Source organism: Erpetoichthys calabaricus, chromosome 1, assembly GCF_900747795.2.
Source record: "Erpetoichthys calabaricus chromosome 1, fErpCal1.3, whole genome shotgun sequence".
NCBI lineage: Eukaryota > Metazoa > Chordata > Cladistia > Polypteriformes > Polypteridae > Erpetoichthys > Erpetoichthys calabaricus.
The window spans coordinates 111,986,800-112,007,347 of record NC_041394.2 but is presented as its reverse complement, the minus strand read 5'-3'; the positions used below and the strand labels follow the sequence as shown (position 1 = coordinate 112,007,347).

The 20,548-nt window shown below is 37.5% G+C and overlaps 1 protein-coding gene across 1 annotated transcript in view; it reads left to right on the top strand.

The window, feature by feature from the left end:
- braf (B-Raf proto-oncogene, serine/threonine kinase) overlaps nucleotides 1–20,548 on the top strand; it is a 319,102-nt gene that overhangs the window by 85,403 nt on the left and 213,151 nt on the right. The window contains exons 2-3 of the mRNA XM_028805204.2: nucleotides 1,173–1,274; nucleotides 14,545–14,811. Coding sequence (XP_028661037.1) covers nucleotides 1,173–1,274; nucleotides 14,545–14,811 — 369 coding nt within the window. The remainder of the gene's footprint in view (nucleotides 1–1,172; nucleotides 1,275–14,544; nucleotides 14,812–20,548) is intronic.

Genomic DNA, 20,548 nt, shown 5'->3' with positions numbered 1-20,548 from the left:
ATGCAATTTGTCTGATATTTTAATTGACATTTATAGTGCAGGTTCCCACTTTTATATTAAAAAAAAAAGAGAGAGAGAGAGAGCTGCAAACATCAGCAGAAACCTAACCTTTTCATAACTCAAGGGACACCTGTATTCTATCAGAAGTACTGAGACAGGTGTAGGTCGCTATATTTTCAAAGTCTAAATAATACTTTTTCTGAACAATGTAAAGATTCTGGTGATTGTTTTAGCTAAAAGAATGTATCTAAATATCACAACAGATTTATCAAAGGCATACATGTAAGATCAAGTGGTAAAATAGTATCCTTTCACAGAAACTGAGTTTCCTGAAGTTTTCATTGGTTTGGATGCAGGAAATAGCCTTAGACAAAGTTAAACAGGGATATCAATTTAATTTAGGCCCACTGTGCCTTCAGATTTTTGTTTCATAATCAGTGACAACTAACCGATAACACTGATCTCATTTAATTAGCTGGTATTTTTTTCTCTTATTCTACATTCACAAAAGCACAGCAGCATGTTTGTCAGTCAGCCCATTCTACTGTCATCAGTTGCCTTCAGAAATGTAATATGAAATTACACATATATTTGAATATGATATTGCCGTTTATGTATTATTATACAAATTACTTTATCTAGGAAGTGAGATTTGTTTATCTAGCTAAGTAAAGCCAACACTGAGGTGTGAAGTTTTAATTGGTTATATAGTCATTAATTCCCATTGTTGAACTGGGGTGTGGGTTGGGAATATGCACTACAGCATTTAAACATTTTTTGCTGCTTGGGGGTGCTGGAGCCTATCCCATGCAGCATAAGGCAAGCCTACACAGTTGTTTTGTAATTCCAGTATAAGAAAAATATCTGTTTTTGACCATTTAACTAACTTTGACATATGAGAGTGCATACTCCATGATCAAAATGAAAATGTGTTATATAAGACTGGCAGAGTGCACTGAGTATTTGGATGTTATTCTTAAAACTTCACTTAATTAATCTGTTTTAAATGTAATACTATTAACTTTAAACCTTGTTACCTAATGTGAAAGTACTTATGTTTACAACCACTAAAACTTCCAAATCCAATTCAGTTTATCTTGATTTTCTGTGACATGTTATAGGATTCTAGGTCCAGAATATATTTGGTGAAATTGTATATTTTCCATTTGCAGGTTTGGAATATTAAGCAAATGATTAAGTTGACACAAGAGCATTTAGAAGCACTATTAGAAAAATTTGGAGGCGAACACAACCCCCCATCAATATATTTAGAAGTAAGTTGAAGTTTCTAAACTTTCTGAATTTGAAATGTCATAACAATAGCACTGTCCCCTTTTTTATGCATTAAGTTGCAATATAGAATTTGATAATATGAGAATTCTCAAATTAAAGGTAAACCTGACCTCTGAGAAATTGCATTGTACTAATGAAATACTGTTGTTGCTTTAAAGTATACCTGTTATTATTATAAAAGATAACCATTATTTTCAGTTTTATTTGAAAGACTTCAGCCTTATAAAATATTTTTTTTCCTTTATTGAAATATTATCCTTTTATCCATGGGTATACAATGTGCTACTGAAACATTGATATTCTTGAAAAATATTCACAAAAAACTGTATAAAATAGAATTATACCAATAAACGCTGATAATCTGGGAAAAGTAGATAATACAAAATTTTTATTCTAGTACATTTATTTCTATATGATTATTTTAATTTAATAATGAGTATTCTGTTTCTAGGAATTGATACAACCTTACTCTAGCACAGATAACAGTAAATAGGATAAAAGTATGTGCTAAAGTTGTACTGATCCTACAGGTCTTTGGTTATGGCCTGTCTTGTTCAATTCAGGCCACAAGTTTTCAGTTAACTGAGATGGCCCCGCCAAACATTGATTTTGATCTTAATAAAACCTTTTTTCATTTTATGTTGGTCAAAGTTTTTTGTCAATTTAAAAGCTCACTTATTATAGATTACATCTGTCTGTTAGTTGTATTCAAGCTTTTATTTAAAGTATTTTGAGTTAGTGATGTCATTGATTTTAACAAGAGTCGCTGGACCTTTTGTGGCTGATGGATGCATGTGGAGGTACTGTATATCTGTGGGTATGCTCACTTTTCCTCATCTTGCGAATTCTCCTGCTTATCTTCTGGCATCTAAGGATGATGGCTACATCAGGAATGCCTGACTCTGAAGTTTTTGGCCCTTTAATAGAGATAATGCATGCAAACCATACCTGAGCATCTAGGTGCTCTCTTTGGTAACTTGAAGGAGTTTGAGATAGTTTGGCTAGCTGTTTGACTTGTGTGAATCCCAAAAAGTGAACTCTCATATTGAGCATGATGCACTCTGATGAAACATGAAAGAAACTGAGAATTAGCAGAAGCAGATCTCATCTTAGTTTAGAATGCTGATTAAAACAATTGACTACCATGATCAGAAGATTACTTTGGTGGGACACCAGGTGGTGGTATTAAGTTCTAGGCTTACAGAACAGAAAGACAGACAAAAGCAATGTTTATATCCTGAGAATAAATTGCTGAGAATCGTAACATCACTGAATTTCTGTAAAAGTTTCAGCAGCCATATTCCCATCCTTATATGATTTTTTTTTTTGCCTGAAGTCAAGAGGTGCTTTGGCTCAAGAAGCAAGTAAAGCAAAGTTAGTTTATTGATATAGCATATTTCATATTATTAGGTAATTCAAAGTGCTTTACATAATAAAATACAATAAAAAAGATACAAATAAGTGATAATTTAGAATGTAAAATGACAAAGTTAAAACAGTACATAAAATTAGGAAAATAATGACACAGCAGAGTTACAGTTCAGTAAAGTAATCAGTCAAGTCACAATACATAATCAATCAAATGCACAGGAAAATAAAAGCATGTTTTTAATTTTGATTTGAATGCTTCTACTGCTGGAGAACCTTTAACATGTTTTGACAGATTGTTACATTTATAATTGCATAATGGCTAAAGGATCTAAGAGGTCTATTGGGTCTACAAACAGTTAGCATCTTGTGATGTAGTGGTCCTAAGCTGTTTAGCGACTTTTATACTAAACCATTATCTTAAAATCAATCCTATAGCTAACCGGAAGCCAATGTAGTGATCTTAATACTAGAGTAAATGGGTTATCTTGTCTTCATTTTGGTAAGCATACTGGCAGCAGCATTCTGAACAAATTGCAATTTTTAAGAGTTTTTTTGGGTAGACCTGAGAAAAGGGCATTGTAGTAATCTACTGTGCTGAAAATAAAGGCACAGATACATTTCCACAAGTCTGTTTTTGACACCAAACCTCTGATTTTAGAAATGTTTTTCAGATGATAGAATTCATATTTAGTTACTGCTTTAATATGCTTACTGAAGCTAAGATCTGCATCCAGAAGTACCCCAAGATTTTTGACTTTGTTTTCAGCTTTTAGTGCCTTGGACTCTAAATAAGAAACTATTTTAATTCTTTCCTGTTTATTGCCAAAGAGTATATTTTCAGTTTTATCTTTGTTTAATTGAAAGACATTCTGCTGCATCTAGATGTTAATTAGCTGTTGGCAATCACATACTGAATCCACAGAATTGAAATCATTTGGAGAAAGAGGCAAATAAATCTGGGTATCGCCCGTGTAGCTGTGGTAATTAAGCTTGCTTTCTTGTAACAATCTACCAAGTGGGAACATGTAAAGATTAAACAAAAGAGGACCAAAAATAGATCCTTGTGGTTTTCCACATGTTATTTCTGTCTGCTTATGCCAATAATTACCAATTTCAACAAAGTAACCCCTGCCTTTTAAAAATGACCTAAACCAGATGAGAGCTACTTCAGATAATCTACCCAGTTTTCAAGCCTTTCTAAAAGTATTCTGTGGTCAATAGTATGAAAGGCAGCACTGAGGTCTGGCAGTACCAGATCTGTTATTTTTCCAGAGTCTGTTATAAACGAGTATCATTTAAAACTTTAATAAGTGCTGTGTCAGTGCTATGATGTTGGCCGTAGGCAGACTGTAAATCATCAAGGCAGTCATTAGGTGTTTAAAATTTGTTGAGTTGTAAGAATATAGCTTTTTCAATAATCTTACCTATAAAAGGAATGGGTCTATAGTTATTAAGTACTATAACATCCAGGCTGCTCTTTTTAAAAGGGGCTTAATAATAACAGTTTTCAATGCTTTAGGAAATATTCCTGTTTTAACTGCTTTAACTGCTTACTATTTTCAGTAAGTCTGCTGCTATACTACCAAAAACAATTTTTAAAAAGCCTGTAGACAAATATTGAAAGTGCAGGTAGAGGAATGTTAGCAATGCACAATCTCCAGAAGACTATTGGTGTCAATTTCTTCAAACTTGGACAAAGTACACATGTTTATCCTAAATAGTTTTACAGATATAGAATCATCTGTGAATTTATGGCACATCTAATGCTTCCAATATTTTGGCAGAAAAATAATGCAAACTCATCACACTTTTGAGCAGTTAAAGAAATTGGAGGCTGATTTAGACTGTGAGTTAGATAATTTATAAATAATGGCAAACAGTGCAGGGGTATTATTGCCATTTCCATTAATAATGCTAAAGAAATATAACTGGCTAGCCTTGGCCACATCATAGTTATAACTACATCAGCTTTCTTTGTAGATGTTGTAATAGATCTGCAGTTTATGTTTTCTCAATTTACATTCAGCCTTCCTACATTTTCTTTTTTGATTAAGGACTAGTAAAACATTACTTAAAGGTGCTTTCTGCTTGCTAGAGATGATTTTAACCTTAACAGGGGCTACTGTATCAATAACCCTACAATATTTAAGCTAAAGTGATTAAGCATGACATCTACTGACCCAGCACTTATCAGTCTTAGGTATGGCACTAGTGAATAGTGTAGAAGTGTTTTCCATTATGTATCTTTTTTTCTTTCTTTTTTTTTTTTTTTTTAACACAAGCAGATCTGTTTTGAATATCAGGACAATCTCAAAGAAAATACAGAAGTGGTCTGACAGGACCAACCCTTAATATTAACAGTAGGCATACAAAGACCCTTACAAATGACCAAATCCAACATATGCCCTCATACATAAGTAGGACTATTCACATGCTGTACCAGATCAAAAGTGTTAAACAATGAAAATAATTCTTTAGCAAATCTGTAGAAGTAAATGACAAGAGTTCTGAGAAATCATCAATAAAATCATCAGAAAAATAAGCAGGTCTATAAATAGTTATCCGGGGAGAGCCCTTCATTACTGCACACAGATGCTCAAAGGAATGAAAATCACCAAATGACACCTGTTAACATTAAAAGTATCACATAATAAAACTGCTATACCACCACTTCTCATGTTAGATTGAGAAACATTTCATCCATCCATCCATCCATTCTCTTCCGCTTATCCGAGGTCGGGTCGCGGGGGCAGCAACTTCAGCAGAGATGCCCAGACTTCCCTCTCCCCGGCCACTTCTTCTAGCTCTTCCGGGGGAATCCCAAGGCATTCCCAGGCCAGCCGAGAGACATAGTCCCTCCAGCGTGTCCTGGGTCTTCCCCTGGGCCTCCTCCCGGTTAGACGTGCCCGGAACACCTCACCAGGGAGGCGTCCAGGAGGCATCCTGATCAGATGCCCGAGCCACTTCATCTGACTCCTTTCGATGCGGAGGAGCAGCGGCTCTACTCTGAGGCCCTCCCGGATGACTGAGCTTCTCACCCTATCTTTAAGGGAAAGCCCAGACACCCTACGGAGGAAACTCATGTCAGCTGCTTGTATTCGCGATCTCGTTCTTTCGGTCACTACCCATAGCTCATGACCATAGGTGAGGGTAGGAACATAGATCAACTGGTAAATTGAGAGCTTTGCCTTGCGGCTCAGCTCCTTTTTCGCCACGACAGACTGATGCAGAGCCCACATTACTGCGGATGCCGCACCGATCCGCCTGTCGATCTCACGCACCATTCTTCCCTCACTTGTGAACAAGGTCCCGAGATACTTGAACTCCTCCACTTGGGGCAGGATCTCGCCACCAACCCTGAGAGAGCACTCCACCCTTTTCCGGCTGAGGACCATGGTCTCGGATTTGGAGGTGCTGATTCCCATCCCAGCCGCTTCACACTTAGCTGCGAACCGATCCAGAGAGAGCTGAAGATCACGGCATGATGAAGCAAACAGGACAACATCATCTGCAAAAAGCACTGACCCAATCCTGAGTCCACCAAGCCGGACCCCCTCAACGCCCTGGCTGTGCCTAGAAATTCTGTCCAGAACAGAATTGGTGACAAAGGGCAGCACTGGCGGAGTCCAACTCTCACTGGAAACGGTTTCGACTTACTGCTGGCAATGCGGACCAACCTCTGGCACCAATCGTACAGGGACCGAAAGCCCTTATCGGGGGTCCGGTACCCCATACTCTCAGTGTACCCCCCATAGGATTCCCTGAGGGACACGGTCGAATGCTTTTTCCAAGTCCATAAAACACATGTAGACTGGTTGGGCGAACTCCCATGCACCCTCCAGGACTCTGCTAAGGCTGTAGAGCTGGTCCACTGTTCCGCGACCAGGACGAAAACCACACTGTTCCTCCTGAATCCGAGTCTCGACTATCCAATGGACCATCCTCTCCAGAACCCCCGAATAGACTTTTCCAGGGAGGCTGAGGAGTGTGATCCCTCTGTAGTTGGAACACATCCTCCGGTCCCCTTTCTTAAATTGGGGGACCACCACCCCAGTCTGCCAATCCAGAGGCACTGTCCCTGATGTCCATGCGATGTTGCAGAGATGTGTCAACCAAGACAACCCTGCAACATCCAGAGCCTTGAGGAACTCCAGGCATATCTCATCCACCCCCGGGGCCCTGCCACCAAGGAGTTTTTTTGACCACCTCGGTGACCTCAGTCCCAGAGATGGGTGAGCCCACCTCCGAGTCCCCAGGCTCTGCTTCCTCATTGGACGGCATATTAGTGGGATTGAGGAGGTCTTCGAAGTACTCCCCCCACCGACCCACAACATCCCGAGTTGAGGTCAGCAGTGCGCCATCCCCACCATATACAGTGTTGACACAGCACTGCTTCCCCCACCTGAGACGCCAGACGGTGGACCAGAATCTCCTCGAAGCCGTCCGAAAGTCGTTCTCCATGGCCTCCCCAAACTCCTCCCACGCCCGAGTTTTTGCCTCAGCAACCACCAAAGCCGCATTCTGCTTGGCCTGCCGGTACCTATCAGCTGCCTTCAGAGTCCCACAGGACAAAAAGGTCCTGTAGGACTCCTCCTTCAGCTTGACGGCATCTCTCACCGCCGGTGTCCACCAACGGGTTCGGGGATTGCCGCCACGACTGGCACCGATCACCTTACGGCCACAGCTCCTGTCAGCCACCTCAACAATAGAGGCACGGAACATGGCCCATTCGGACTCAATGCCCCCCACCTCCCCCGGGATGTGGTCGAAGTTCTGCCGGAGGTGGGAGTTGAAGCTACTTCTGACAGGGGGCTCTGCCAGACGTTCCCAGCAGACCCTCACAACACGTTTGGGCCTACCAGGCCTGACCGGCATCCTCCCCCACCATTGAAGCCAACTCACCACCAGGTGGTGATCATTTGACAGCTCCGCCCCTCTCTTCACCCAAGTGTCCAAGACATGTGGCCGCAAGTCCGACGACACGACCACAAAGTCGATCATCGAACTGAGGCTTAGGGTGTCCTGGTGCCAAGTGCACATATGAACACCCCTATGCTTGAACATGGTGTTTGTTATGGACAATCCATGACGAGCACAGAAGTCCAGTAACAAAACACCACTCGGGTTCAGATCGGGGGGGCCATTCCTCCCAATCATGCCTTTCCAGGTCTCACTTTCATTGCCTACGTGAGCATTGAAGTCTCCCAGCAGTACGAGGGAGTCCCCAGAAGGTATGCCCTCTAGCACCCTCTCCAGGGACTCCAAAAAGGGTGGTAACTCCGAACTGCTGTTCGGTGCATACGCACAAACAACAGTTAGGACCTGTCCCCCCAACCAAAGGCGGAGAGAGGCTACCCTCTCGTCCACCGGGGTAAACCCCAATGAACAGGCTCCAAGTCGGTGGGCAATAAGTATACCCACACCCGCTCGGCACTTCTCACTGGGGGCAACTCCAGAGTGGTAGAGTCCAGCCCCTCTCAAGGAGATTGGTTCCAGAGTCCAAGCTGTGCGTCGAGGTGAACAAGTCTAATCTGCTGGGGTGAATCCCATCATTTATTTAATTTAAAAAAATGAAGCTGAACTGATACTTTTGGTACCAGGTTGATATCAAAATTCTGAAAGCATATTGGTACCAGATTTTATTATTGTTTTTTTTTTTATATACAGTATCTGTAGTACTGATTGAAAGTCGGTACTATACTGATGCATGACTGCAAATAGACAAATTACTTCAGAAAGCACAATAATATGTGATTAAAAACTACATCTCTCTATTATTAAAGAAAATCTTGAGACGAAACAAGACTATTTCCAAGAGATTTTTCAAGTCCCGCAAGACAGGACTATTGCCAAGAGATTTTTTTCAAGTCCTGCCCTCCTCTCAACCATGGTTAACGGCCCACACCCACGGTCCTCTCACCTCTCATTTGTGTGAATGCTTTTGTCAGACACAGTTCCTGCGCTCTCAGCTATTATAAATTTTTATGTTTTCCTCACTTTAAGTTTCCAATAAAAGAAGACTTTATTATGTCCAAATCTTAATGAAAGATTTTATCCCAAAGGATTATGAACAGAAGAAATAAGTACACAGGCAATCCTAGCACAGAGAAACAATGAAGTCAAACGAATTAATGCGGAAATTGTCGCTCGGTTACACGGAAAATTGGTTAAATGCGTATCAATAGACTATGCTGAAACAGTTGGTGGTGATCGTGCAGAAGATTAAAACATTAACTTACAATATCCTGTAGAATATCTACAATCGTTAACATTGTTCGGTCTTCCACCGGGCGAATTACTGTTGGAAGAAGGATGTATCTTAATGTTATTGCGTAATTTATATATGAGTGTTGGGCTATGCAATAGGACAAGATTAGTTTTATTCAAAATTGGTCGAACAATTCTGACATGTAAAATTTTAACAGGCGAAAAGAAAGGTAATGTAGTATATCTTCCGCGGAAAACATTAGACACCAAAGGAGATCTTGATATTGCATCCGTATTAAAACGTTTACAGTTTCCCATTAGTATAACTTTTGCTATGACAATTACCAAATCACAGGGACAAACATTTGAAAAAGTTGGTTTATTTATTAGAGAGAAAGAAATGATATTCAGTCACGGGCAGTTATACGTTGCGTTGTCACGATGTAACTCCAAACACGGAATCAAAATTCAAAGTGATATTGCCGAAAAGTTAATTCCAAATATTTTTACAGTTTTACAGTTAAAATGTAAGTTTAAAAAGTATTTGCGTATTAATTTCTAATCCAAACAGAACGAATACCTCTAGCGCAACATGCAAACATTTTTTTTCAATTTATTATGTTTTACTATTTTTTATTATAGTTAATTACTTGCTGTAATGTAAAATAGTTAGGTCTATTATGCATATGTATCAATTCCCATGAAAATAACAATCTGTTTAACATCCGCTTCCCCAAATGCAAGCGGCAGAGCCTTGAAGTGGCTAGCACGTAGCGCCCACACGGGGATTGGCGAGCGATGCGAGCAGGGGCCAGAGCCCCCTAGTTATTATTAATATTAAAAAGACAAGCTAGAATACACACACTCTGGCTTTATTACATTTTTTTTGCATTTTATTGAATTTATTAAAAGCAAGTAACATTCCATACAAGCAAGTCAAACTTGTCAAAACTAAGTTCAAATCAAATCAACCCCCCCCACTGAGAAAAAAAGCTAGGCCAACAGACCGAGTAAAACTTTAAGACTAGAAAAAATAGTTAAAAAAGGGAAGAAAATCCTTTCCCCCAATTTAAATGCTTTTCCTAAAATGTTATTTATTAGATCCAGCCAGTTTTTAAAAAAGTTTTGCACAGATTCTCTGAGTGAAAATTTGATTTTTTTCCAATTTCAAATAGTATATAACATCAGTTACCCACTGACTTAAAAGAGGTGAGTTAGGATTCTTCCAGTTGAGCAAGATACAAAAACAACTTTTAGTTTATTGAAGTGAAAATATCCTGAATTATTTTGAAATTCAGTAATTCAACAGTACAGATATAATAACATTTGATTTTTTTTTTGTATTGATTTAATGCAGTATTTTTCAGTTAACTGGATAGAAAATGTTAAAATAAATTTATTATGTACATATGGTTAGACAAATCAGATAGCTATTGATGTTATCATCCTTTATTAACTCTATGCCTAAAACCACCCAAGATTATGAAATTCCCACATTTGATACACTGGGGGACTCCCCTTGTCTTTCATACATTAAAAATCAAGCACTGTGTTGTATTTTAACAAATTATGATTGGCAGTACTAGTTTATTTAAATGATAGCTGGCCAGCTTCTTTATGGATCTACCACTTGTTTTAAAGTAGTAGTTGTCTGTACCTATATTTTATATTATCATACAAAAAAGGCATGATATTGTTCATTTAAATAATGCCATTGACTGGGATTTCTGTTTTTGCCGTGGCATCAAATAGGTATTGAGTTTCATGAAGTTTCACTGGAATACAAAATTCTATTATATTGACATGCCCACTGTTCACATTTAACAAAGCCAGTTAAAGCATTATCCAGTGTAATACAAGCTTCACTAGTCATCTTGCCCTGTTTTCTTTCAGATAACAGTCACTAGATATTAGAATTTTTCATATGTCCGCTTTAAGTAGTGCAGAACCACAGGCACACCAACCTGAAAGCAGTGGCTCCCAGTCTTGCAAGCATTCAATTGTATTTCTTTTATGAACAGGCAGAGTAGATAAATGATGTATTGTGTTGCATGTTTTCATTTAAAAATGCATAAAAATTACACTTTCCGCCTTAGTGGTTTAATACCTCCAACTTCATTAACTTGTGAGTAGGACAAATCTTTTTTTACCCCTACTCACCTGACCCCACAAAATATTTTTTGAAGCTTGTCGGTTATAAGGCAATACCGTCAACTACATTTGTAGGAATTGACCTATACACACAACTGTGGAAAATGCTAGATTTTTTCTCCTCTAAAATTCTTATTCAAAGGCTTTTTTATTTCTGAGTTGCTTTTTTTTTTTTTTTTTTTGCCAACTCGTCTCTACTTGAGGCCCTTGTTGGAGGTTTACCTTGTCTTTGCTTCATAGTAATAATTTTGTGGTAAGCTTGCTTCTAAGCCTGACAGTTTAATTATTACTGACCAGTGTACACATTCTTTGCTGTAAACGGTTTTATTCATGACTTTACAATTAGTGGTGATTGTTACAAGAATTATGCTCTTCGCCATATAATTCTTGAACTTAAATCTTACCTCTTGTTTTTGGAGGTGGTCCTTCCTCATCATGAACCACTGTATATGCAAAGCACTATGAGTAGCTTGGAAAGGACTATATACATGTAATTAATTAATTATCACTTGCATACATGCTGTTACTGAACCCCTCAATCTGGCTATAATTATCCTCCTCTTAGAACAAGGCAAACATTTCTTGAGTATTGTATTGCCCAGTCTTTTGGATGAATACTGATGTAAAGCTGTTGACAGTGCTATTTGCACCCTGCCTGAAGCAGGTTATTCATAAATTAATTTGCTCCAATCAGACTTATGTTTATCCATTCTTACCAGGCAGCAGGTAACATCCAGTATCTCCTACATGTTGTAGACGTAACCCCACCTTTTCTCAAAATGCAGTTCTTTTGCTGCTTGATGTAGAGAAAGTTTTCAACTTCATGATGTCAAATTTGTACTCCGTTCTCACTGGCTGAACTGTTTTTCAACTCTTTTTTTCAAAATGTTGCCCCCTTAATAGCTCACTTGAGTCCGTCGCTGTTATAAGCTGATCAACCCTTTTGCTGCTCATAGTTGTCATCATAAAATGTTGCTGTATGAAGCTGTTATTTTTCTTTTTCTCTGTTATCTTCCAGAAAATCTTAGTTCAAGAAAGTGGTATCATTATATGCAACATTGCCTAAGACATCTCCTTGACCTCTTCTATCTTTTATTTCCAGTATGCATGTGTTGGCTTCTTTCTCTCCTCCCACCCAATTTCTTGGAATGCTTTGCTTAATAGCTTGTCTGCATAAACTCAAATTATCAGCATGATCAGTTTATATTTGTACATCACTATACCTTACTTCAGTGTACTTTTTGCTATGCACTTAACCAGTGATGAAGTTTTTGACTTTTGCCCCTTAAATGTGGATGTCACAAAAAATGGAACTTTGGTATGAGGTCGAAAATTTAGAAAACGTAACAGTACTAGTTTTTTCACAATAATGGTACTACCAAGTGAAAGTCAGTACTACACCCAGTCAAACAGACCAAAACGTAAGAAAAACTACATATGAAAATGGCTGATGGTAGGGATAATACAGCTACAATACCACAAAAGAGAGATTGCTGAATGACTTTGTAAAAGTCATAGGACTGATAGCGAGATTACTAAAAATCATTCAAAGTTGACTTTAAAATGATGATGATTCACAGCTATGTATTACATCAACACAATGTAATGTTAGTCTTTTAAGTACATTTTTAGATACAACAATAGTAGTCTTAATGCCTTAATTTAAAATTTTAAAATAGTCCTAGTCTTAATTTAAATTTGGTGAAAAATCAGATGAGTGATTAAGTATAAACAGCGAAAGTAGCATAATAGGTAAATGTAGTCTGATATCCTGCCATCTGTGCACTGATGGTGCCTGTCTGGAGTGGATTGGCTGTTAGGTGCTGCTTTTTCATTTGTTACCGTTTTAAAAAAACGACACAAACAAATTATCATAATAGCAGCTTTAACTTTTAAAAGTATCATGGTTTCCCTTTCACAAGCAGATGTTCTCATAAGCCTGGGTGCATCAGGTCAGATCATCTGCTATGAGGCACACCTAAGATGGACAGGTGTGGAATTGGATCATCAATGTCTGCCTCTAAACAAGGAGAGAGTGCTACTTTAAGTTCCCACTCCAGCCTTGAAAAGTGGGGAAACTTATTTTTAGAGGACCACTCATGTTCAATGAAGTGCTTTCCTGGAATTGTTTCGTTTCTCATCTCTCTTCCACCAAGCTTCTTGTTTTCTAATGATGTCATTTCTGTTTTGATTTTTGTTTCCATTTTCATCCTACTTATTAGATTTGCGTTTCATGTTATTTTTTAGCTTGCATGTTTCAATTTTTTTTTCCACGTGGCCCTTTGGGCCAACCATATAATTGAAAGTATGTTGATTGATATCTGTTTTCCTTGTGTTCTTGAATGGGCATCAAGAATCGTGAAATTTCACTGTTAGTATGTACCACAAAAGTGTGATATCATCCATCCATCCATCCATCCATTATCCAACCCACTATATCCTAACTACAGGGTCACGGGGGTTTGCTGGAGCCAATCTTAGCCAACACAGGGCACAAGGCAGGAAACAAACCCCAGGCAGAGCGCCAGCCCACCACAGGGCACGTACACACACACACACACACACACATACACCAAGCACACACTAGGGACAATTTTAGGATCGCCAATGCACCTAACCTGCATGTCTTTGGACTATGGGAGGAAACCCACGCAGACATGGGGAGAACATGCAAACTCCATGCAGGGAGGACCCGGGAAGCAAACCCGGGTCTCCTAATTGCGAGGCAGCAGCGCAACCCACTGTGTGATATCATGACAACCCTAATTTCTTCAAATATTTTTGAATTGTTCTTGAGTTTCTGTTTATTGGTTTGTTATATCGAATTGTTTGTCTTCCATTCATTCTCCCTCTTAATATTCACTTTTTACCATAGACATTTCTTCCCCTTGATTCCTCTGCTACTGCTTTCACTTTTGTTCAACAGAGACTGCATTTTTAGGTTCGCTACCCACTTGCTTGCTTGATTTGTTAGCTTTCCCCTTTTCCAATTTGTTACCCTTTGTGTATTCTTGTAAATGTTAAAAACATTTCTTCTGGCTGATATATTTAGATGAACATTTTTTCATTGTGTGTGAGATCCTATTTAAAAGGAAAAGTAAGTTGAAACCATGCATTTAAGGAAAATGATTAATTTAATGCATGTTTATGTCATGCATTATGTAAAGATGTTTCACTGTCTGTACTATTTGTTTCCCTTCATCTTTATCTCAAGTATTAATGATTCTGCATGCAACTCCATCATGTTCAATGACATTTTTTTAGGCGTATAGTAATATAACATTTTATCTCATGTAACAAACGATGCACAGCACATTTTACTTATCATTCTTTTGTCAATAAAAAATAGGGCAACCTGCAGAAGCCATGTTTAAAAGTAAGGCCATCAAAAAAAAAAAAATAATAAAAACAGCATTTTGAATTTATATGATAGGTTACTATTTCATGTTGCCTTCTTTGATTGTACTGTTACTATTAATTTGTTTTTAACTGATTGTTAACTTCTGATTATTTTCACTGCAGGCTTATGAGGAATACACAAGTAAACTGGATGCACTTCAGCAAAGAGAACAGCAGCTTTTAGAGTCTATGGGTAATGGGACTGACATATCAAGTCCTTCACCTACACCAACTCTTCTTGATGTAAAGCTGAGTGGGGGGTCTGGTTTTCCTGTGGTCCCCACAAGTCTTGCTGTCTTGCCCACTCCAAGTGATGTCTCAAGGGGTAATCCTAAATCTCCCCAGAAACCCATTGTACGAGTTTTTTTGCCGAACAAACAGAGGACAGTGGTAAGCAGTACCTCTCCATCAACATTGCATGGTGGTATAAATGCTCTTATTTGGGAATAGAGTTTAAATGATAATCTAGAGACAACATAAATAATAATATGGATAGATAAATTAGACCTACACGTGACAATGTGCTTAAGATTGTGCCCAGGGCTAAACATGCAGAACTCAGAGAGCAGATTCTTAGTATAGAAAGGAGTGTTGTGTACCATCTACATAATTAGTGTTTTGCTAGCTAAATCAACTACAGCAAGTACCAAGAAAACACTTTTCAAAAAACACAATGTACAGCTAATTTATTTGTTTGTTTGTTTGGTTGTGGATTGGCATTCAAAAATTCAGACACATCCCTAGACTGTAGAAGTATACAGCAGTGATTCCAAAGCTTTCTATTTATGACCATAACATGAATACTGCATCTGCAAGTAATATTGTTTCAATCACAAAAAAATATCAGTATGACAGACAACATGAGTTAAACTATGTGAATTGAACTGGCTACGTTTTTTATATGTAATTTAAAAACAATATGATAAAATGCTATATGTGATGCAATGATGTTAAATGATTTGTCTTTAATATTAGTAAAAAATTAACATTTAAGTGATAAAAAATTCTTAAACACTGGTTTAGATTTTTGCACTCTAAGGGACAAAATTAACTGTGAAAAAAAATAATTTAATTTTCATTTTCATTTTTTATAATTATTTTGAAATTGAAATTAAAGAAATATCCATTTTGCAAACTTAAGTAATGCAACTAAAGTAGAGTATAGCAATCACAAACAAAAGTGAAGATTCTTACTTATTAAAAATTCCAGTAAATTCTTAATAATTAGAAATTAATACTAATTAAACAAACCAGTGCTCTAATATATGTAGTTTATCTACATGCTTGGTTGATATTTATTGCCCATGTGAATTAGAGATTGCTTATGCTGCAGATAGACAAATTCCTCATGAAGATATTTTTCTATGCATAGTTACTGCACTTTACTCAGATTTTACCTGCTTTCTGCAGGGAGCCTTGCATTGCCAGTTTGTAAAGTTACCCATTTCAGATTGATCTAATTGGATTGTCCCCCCAGAGAACAATTCAAAAATAATATTATTGGTTAAGAAAACTGTTCTTTTATGTAAGACTTCAAGGCACTGAGCTGAACTTGGATACAAAGCCAGTGAGTTGACTACTGTAGACAGAATAGATCCAGAATTATCAGATGTTAGCAATAGAAATTGGCACTTGTAACTCTTCTGTACAGTGAAGGAACTGCAGCTTGATTTAAAAAATGCCAGCTAGAAGCATTTGCATGTAGAAATTAGGTGCACTCAGTAAAATTGCCTTTTCTTTAATAGAAACTTACATATAGACATCTCTAAATCTAAATTTAATTAGCTATATCAATTGACTTGATGCTTATTAACATAATGATTGTGGCACGTGAAAAGTTTATTGGCACTCTTCAGGTAATTCATAAGCTTTATATTAATCTATATAAGGAGCATTCATGATCCATTTCATATTGCTTCTCAAATAATCATATTGAGTGTTGTGTTTAGTACCTTTTATTCTTCCTCTTTCTTCTTTTTCAGTCCCAATAAACAGCTTGGTAGCAAAAAGTACTCCATAATAACATTTGGTATTTTAAAGTCTTTGCAATTCTTTATTTAATTGATATTTAATTATGCTGTTAATAACCCCTCTTAAAACAAAAATATAGTATGTTTGCATTTTTGACTTCCAACAACATTCATCTTCCTTAATAAATTCAATGTATGATAGTGGAATTACTAAAAAATGCAGACAAACACGCACACAATGGTTTATGGCCCTTGGAATGACTAGATTAACCACTGTCCGCCTTGGCAAACACCTGCTGAAGTACTTGAGCTCTCCATACCATGCTGAACACGTTCAGGGAGCTCTTTTTATGCTGCTCCAGCACCTAAGAGTCACAAGCCAATAGACTTGATAACCTCACCCTACCCCCAAACCCAAACACTGCCAGCAAGCACTTTCTAAAATGCATCTTTTACATAGAGTCTCAATAGTATCAGATTCACTGCTATAAATGTTTATATAAGTGCTGTATGTGGAATATTCACAACTATTGTGAAATTTAAGCTAAATTTGCCTGCTAAACCAACAATGCAGACTCAAAATGATAATAAAATCACTAGTAAGCATTGATACAAGATTTTTGGGAAATGACTGCAAAAGGTTGTTCCGAAAATGCTGAAAGCTGCTATCTAAATTCCAGTTCTTCAGCATTAATTTATGCAACACATCCAGAGTGAATTAAATAGATATGCGCTTACACTGTGCTAAAATTCACATAGTGCAGGTTAAATATGTGGAAATGTTCAAATATCCTTCGGTCCAAAACTGAGGGAGGAGAGACTGTTTAATTTAGGGGCAGTGCCTTTTTCCTCAACCCCCCCACCATGGTACCCATCCTTCCCAAAAATAATACTCCAGAGGAACTCTCTGTCTATCAGAGGACCCTACAGAACCTTGTTGCCTGGTCTAGCTAATGCCTGAAAAATTGTAAAGAACTTAAATTGATGAAAGAAGCAAGCGATTTGTCAAGTATAAAAGTCATAAATATAGTCATAAATAAAGACACCACACTCCATGTCGGATAATGTGCCACCTTTGAAATAGGGCTATGGTTTTGGCCCATGCCTTTTTATGCTCAGGCAATTCACCCTCAAAATTAGCCAACAAACCAGTGGCTGTCCCTTTTCAGTGCTCTTGTCTGTTTTCAGGTGCACATTTTGGACCATCTGGATTACAGCTTTGAGTTCATTTGCATAGCTCAGAAACCTATATAATGATCTTCTTCTAGTGACACACCACACCATTGTAGAGCAGTTTGCCAGATATTGTAAACAAAGAGGCTAGTATAATGGATGTACAAAAAGTACAAAGTCAGTATCATCTGAAAATGTATATATCTTTTTAGTGCATTCTAATATATTAATAAATCCTTCTTTAAAAAGTTAGAAACAGTTGTAACTTTGTTCATTTGGACACACATGGGGATGGGAAGTAATTAATTCCTCATTGATCTAAAGGACATGGGGCAAGGCACTATGTATGACAAGACCATCAGTGTAACTGGAAATAAATTTAACTTGCTCAAGCTTGGTTTGCCATGGAAAGGAAATTCATTCCAATATGCTTTTGTGCTGTCTGTTAATTATCCCCAACTGAGTAGACAGTAATTTAGTACTCTCTTAGAATTTGGTACCAGCGCAGGATACTTTTTAAAGCTAAGATTTTATTCTCAGTTGTATACATAAGACAACCATAAATCCCCACCTTACTTAAAGTACACAATATTTAACATGGAGAACATATTTCGTATTGGGAATTCTACAGATTTATATATTGATTGTATACTTACAGTATATCTTTTAAACAAATATACTGTAGCTCAGATTAAACTTTCTTCAAAAAATGTATGTTAATACATGCAAGATATAGGTGCCACTAGAAGAAACATGGCCAACTTTCTAAAATGTCTTCCAAATTCTCCAGTAAAAATTATATTTTCTAACTGTGGTAAACAGGCGTTTTTTACTGCGGTGTTCAGTTACAGATGACGAACTTGTGTTAATCTTTGGTTGATTTAACACTAGAATTACCAGAGCCTACAAAAAAACTCGTATATCCAGCCCACCTTAAATCGCTTCTTAAATCCGTTCACACCTCTCCGCCAGCATCCTTTGTCCTCTAAATGTGCTGATAAAAGACAAGCTGCCAGCAGCCAGCTATTCCATCCCCCCACCGACTTAGAACGTGAGCGAAGTTTTCCCAGCTCACGCCTTGATTGATTATGTGGGAGTGAAGTGGAGTTTTACAGTGGAAATAAGAGATCATTATTCTAAAGTAATCTGTGTAAACACATTGTTAAAACAGAAACTTTTTCATATTTTAGTAATAAATGTTACAAAATGTAGTAGGCATAAACTATAGAATATATAAAGCCCGAGTTCCAAAGATCAAATAAACACTTTCACAAAAGCTTCAACAATGATTCAACAGCTTCTGTGGCGTAACGCGCTAAGATTTTGCCTCTTAGCGCAGAGCAGCTTTTCCTTGCCTCACAGACCTGAGTTCGATTCCCCGCTGGGGATGAAGTGTTGCTTTTTTTTTTCTTTTTTTTTAAACCTCAAACGGACATAAAATTTATACATTGGTATGCACTGTCAGTTACTGAGATCGTTATATTTTCATGTGGGATGCTCCTTTTCAAATATTTTTTTAACAATTGAGACTGCAATTAACAGGAACAACTGTCCTTATAACTTATTTTTAAGATCCATAACACACAGACAGACAGAGCACTGCGTAATAGAGAGACAGACAGGCAGAGAAGTCACTAGATATATAAATAAACAGGGAAGCCACGTGTACTGAAAGAAAAAAAGAACAACATGTGCGTTGTCCCTGCTGCACTGAATAAGCGCAGGCGCTCTAACATCACACCTCCCCCGATCTTACTTAGACTCGCTTATTCAGTGCAGCAGGGACAACGCACATGTTGTTCTTTTTTTCTTTCAGTAGATAGATAGATAGATAGATAGATACTTTATTAATCCCAATGGGAAATTCACATTCTTCAGCAGCAGCATACTGATACAATAAATAATATTAACATAAAATAAAGTGGTAGGAGTGATCTAGTGACTTCTCTGCCTGTCTGTCTCTCTATTACGCAGTGCTCTGTCTGTCTGTGTGTTATGGATCTTAAAAATAAGTTATAAGGACAGTTGTTCCTGTTAATTGCAGTCTCAATTGTTAAAAAAATATTTGAAAAGGAGCATCCCACATGAAAATATAACGATCTCAGTAACTGACAGTGCATACCAATGTATAAATTTTATGTCCGTTTGAGGTTTAAAAGAAAAGAAAAAAAAAAAGCAACACTTCATCCCCAGCGGGGAATCGAACTCAGGTCTGTGAGGCAAGGAAAAGCTGCTCTGCGCTAAGAGGCAAATCTTAGCACGCTACGCCACAGAAGCTGTTGAATCATTGTTGAAGCTTTTGTGAAAGTGTTTATTTGATCTTTGGAACTCGGGCTTTATATATTCTATAGTTTATGCCTACTACATTTTGTAACATTTATTACTAAAATATGAAAAAGTTTCTGTTTTAACAATGTGTTTACACAGATTACTTTAGAATAATGATCTCTTATTTCCACTGTAAAACTCCACTTCACTCCCACATAATCAATCAAGGCGTGAGCTGGGAAAACTTCGCTCACGTTCTAAGTCGGTGGGGGGATGGAATAGCCGGCTGCTGGCAGCTTGTCTTTTATCAGCACATTTAGAGGACAAAGGATGCTGGCGGAGAGGTGTGAACGGATTTAAGAAGCGATTTAAGGTGGGCCGGATATACGAGTTTTTTCGTAGGCTCTGGTAATTCTAGTGTTAAATTTTCATATAAAAATCTTAACTTTGCTGTTCAGATGGGTATGTTAAGGTAGAGTTACCTGCTTTAATGTGAATGAGGTGTATTTATTTGACTGATTTGAGCTTTAAAATCATATTTAATAAAAATACTTAATACTTAGGAGACTTCAACAGTAAGCTGACTTATATTTCTAAAGTTTGAATGATCAAAGTGGCTATTTGAATGAATTACTTATTTTATGAAATTACTGTATTTTACCAACTAGTACAGTAAGGAAAGTGGAGTTTGTTCTCTTCGTTTATTTAACTCTATT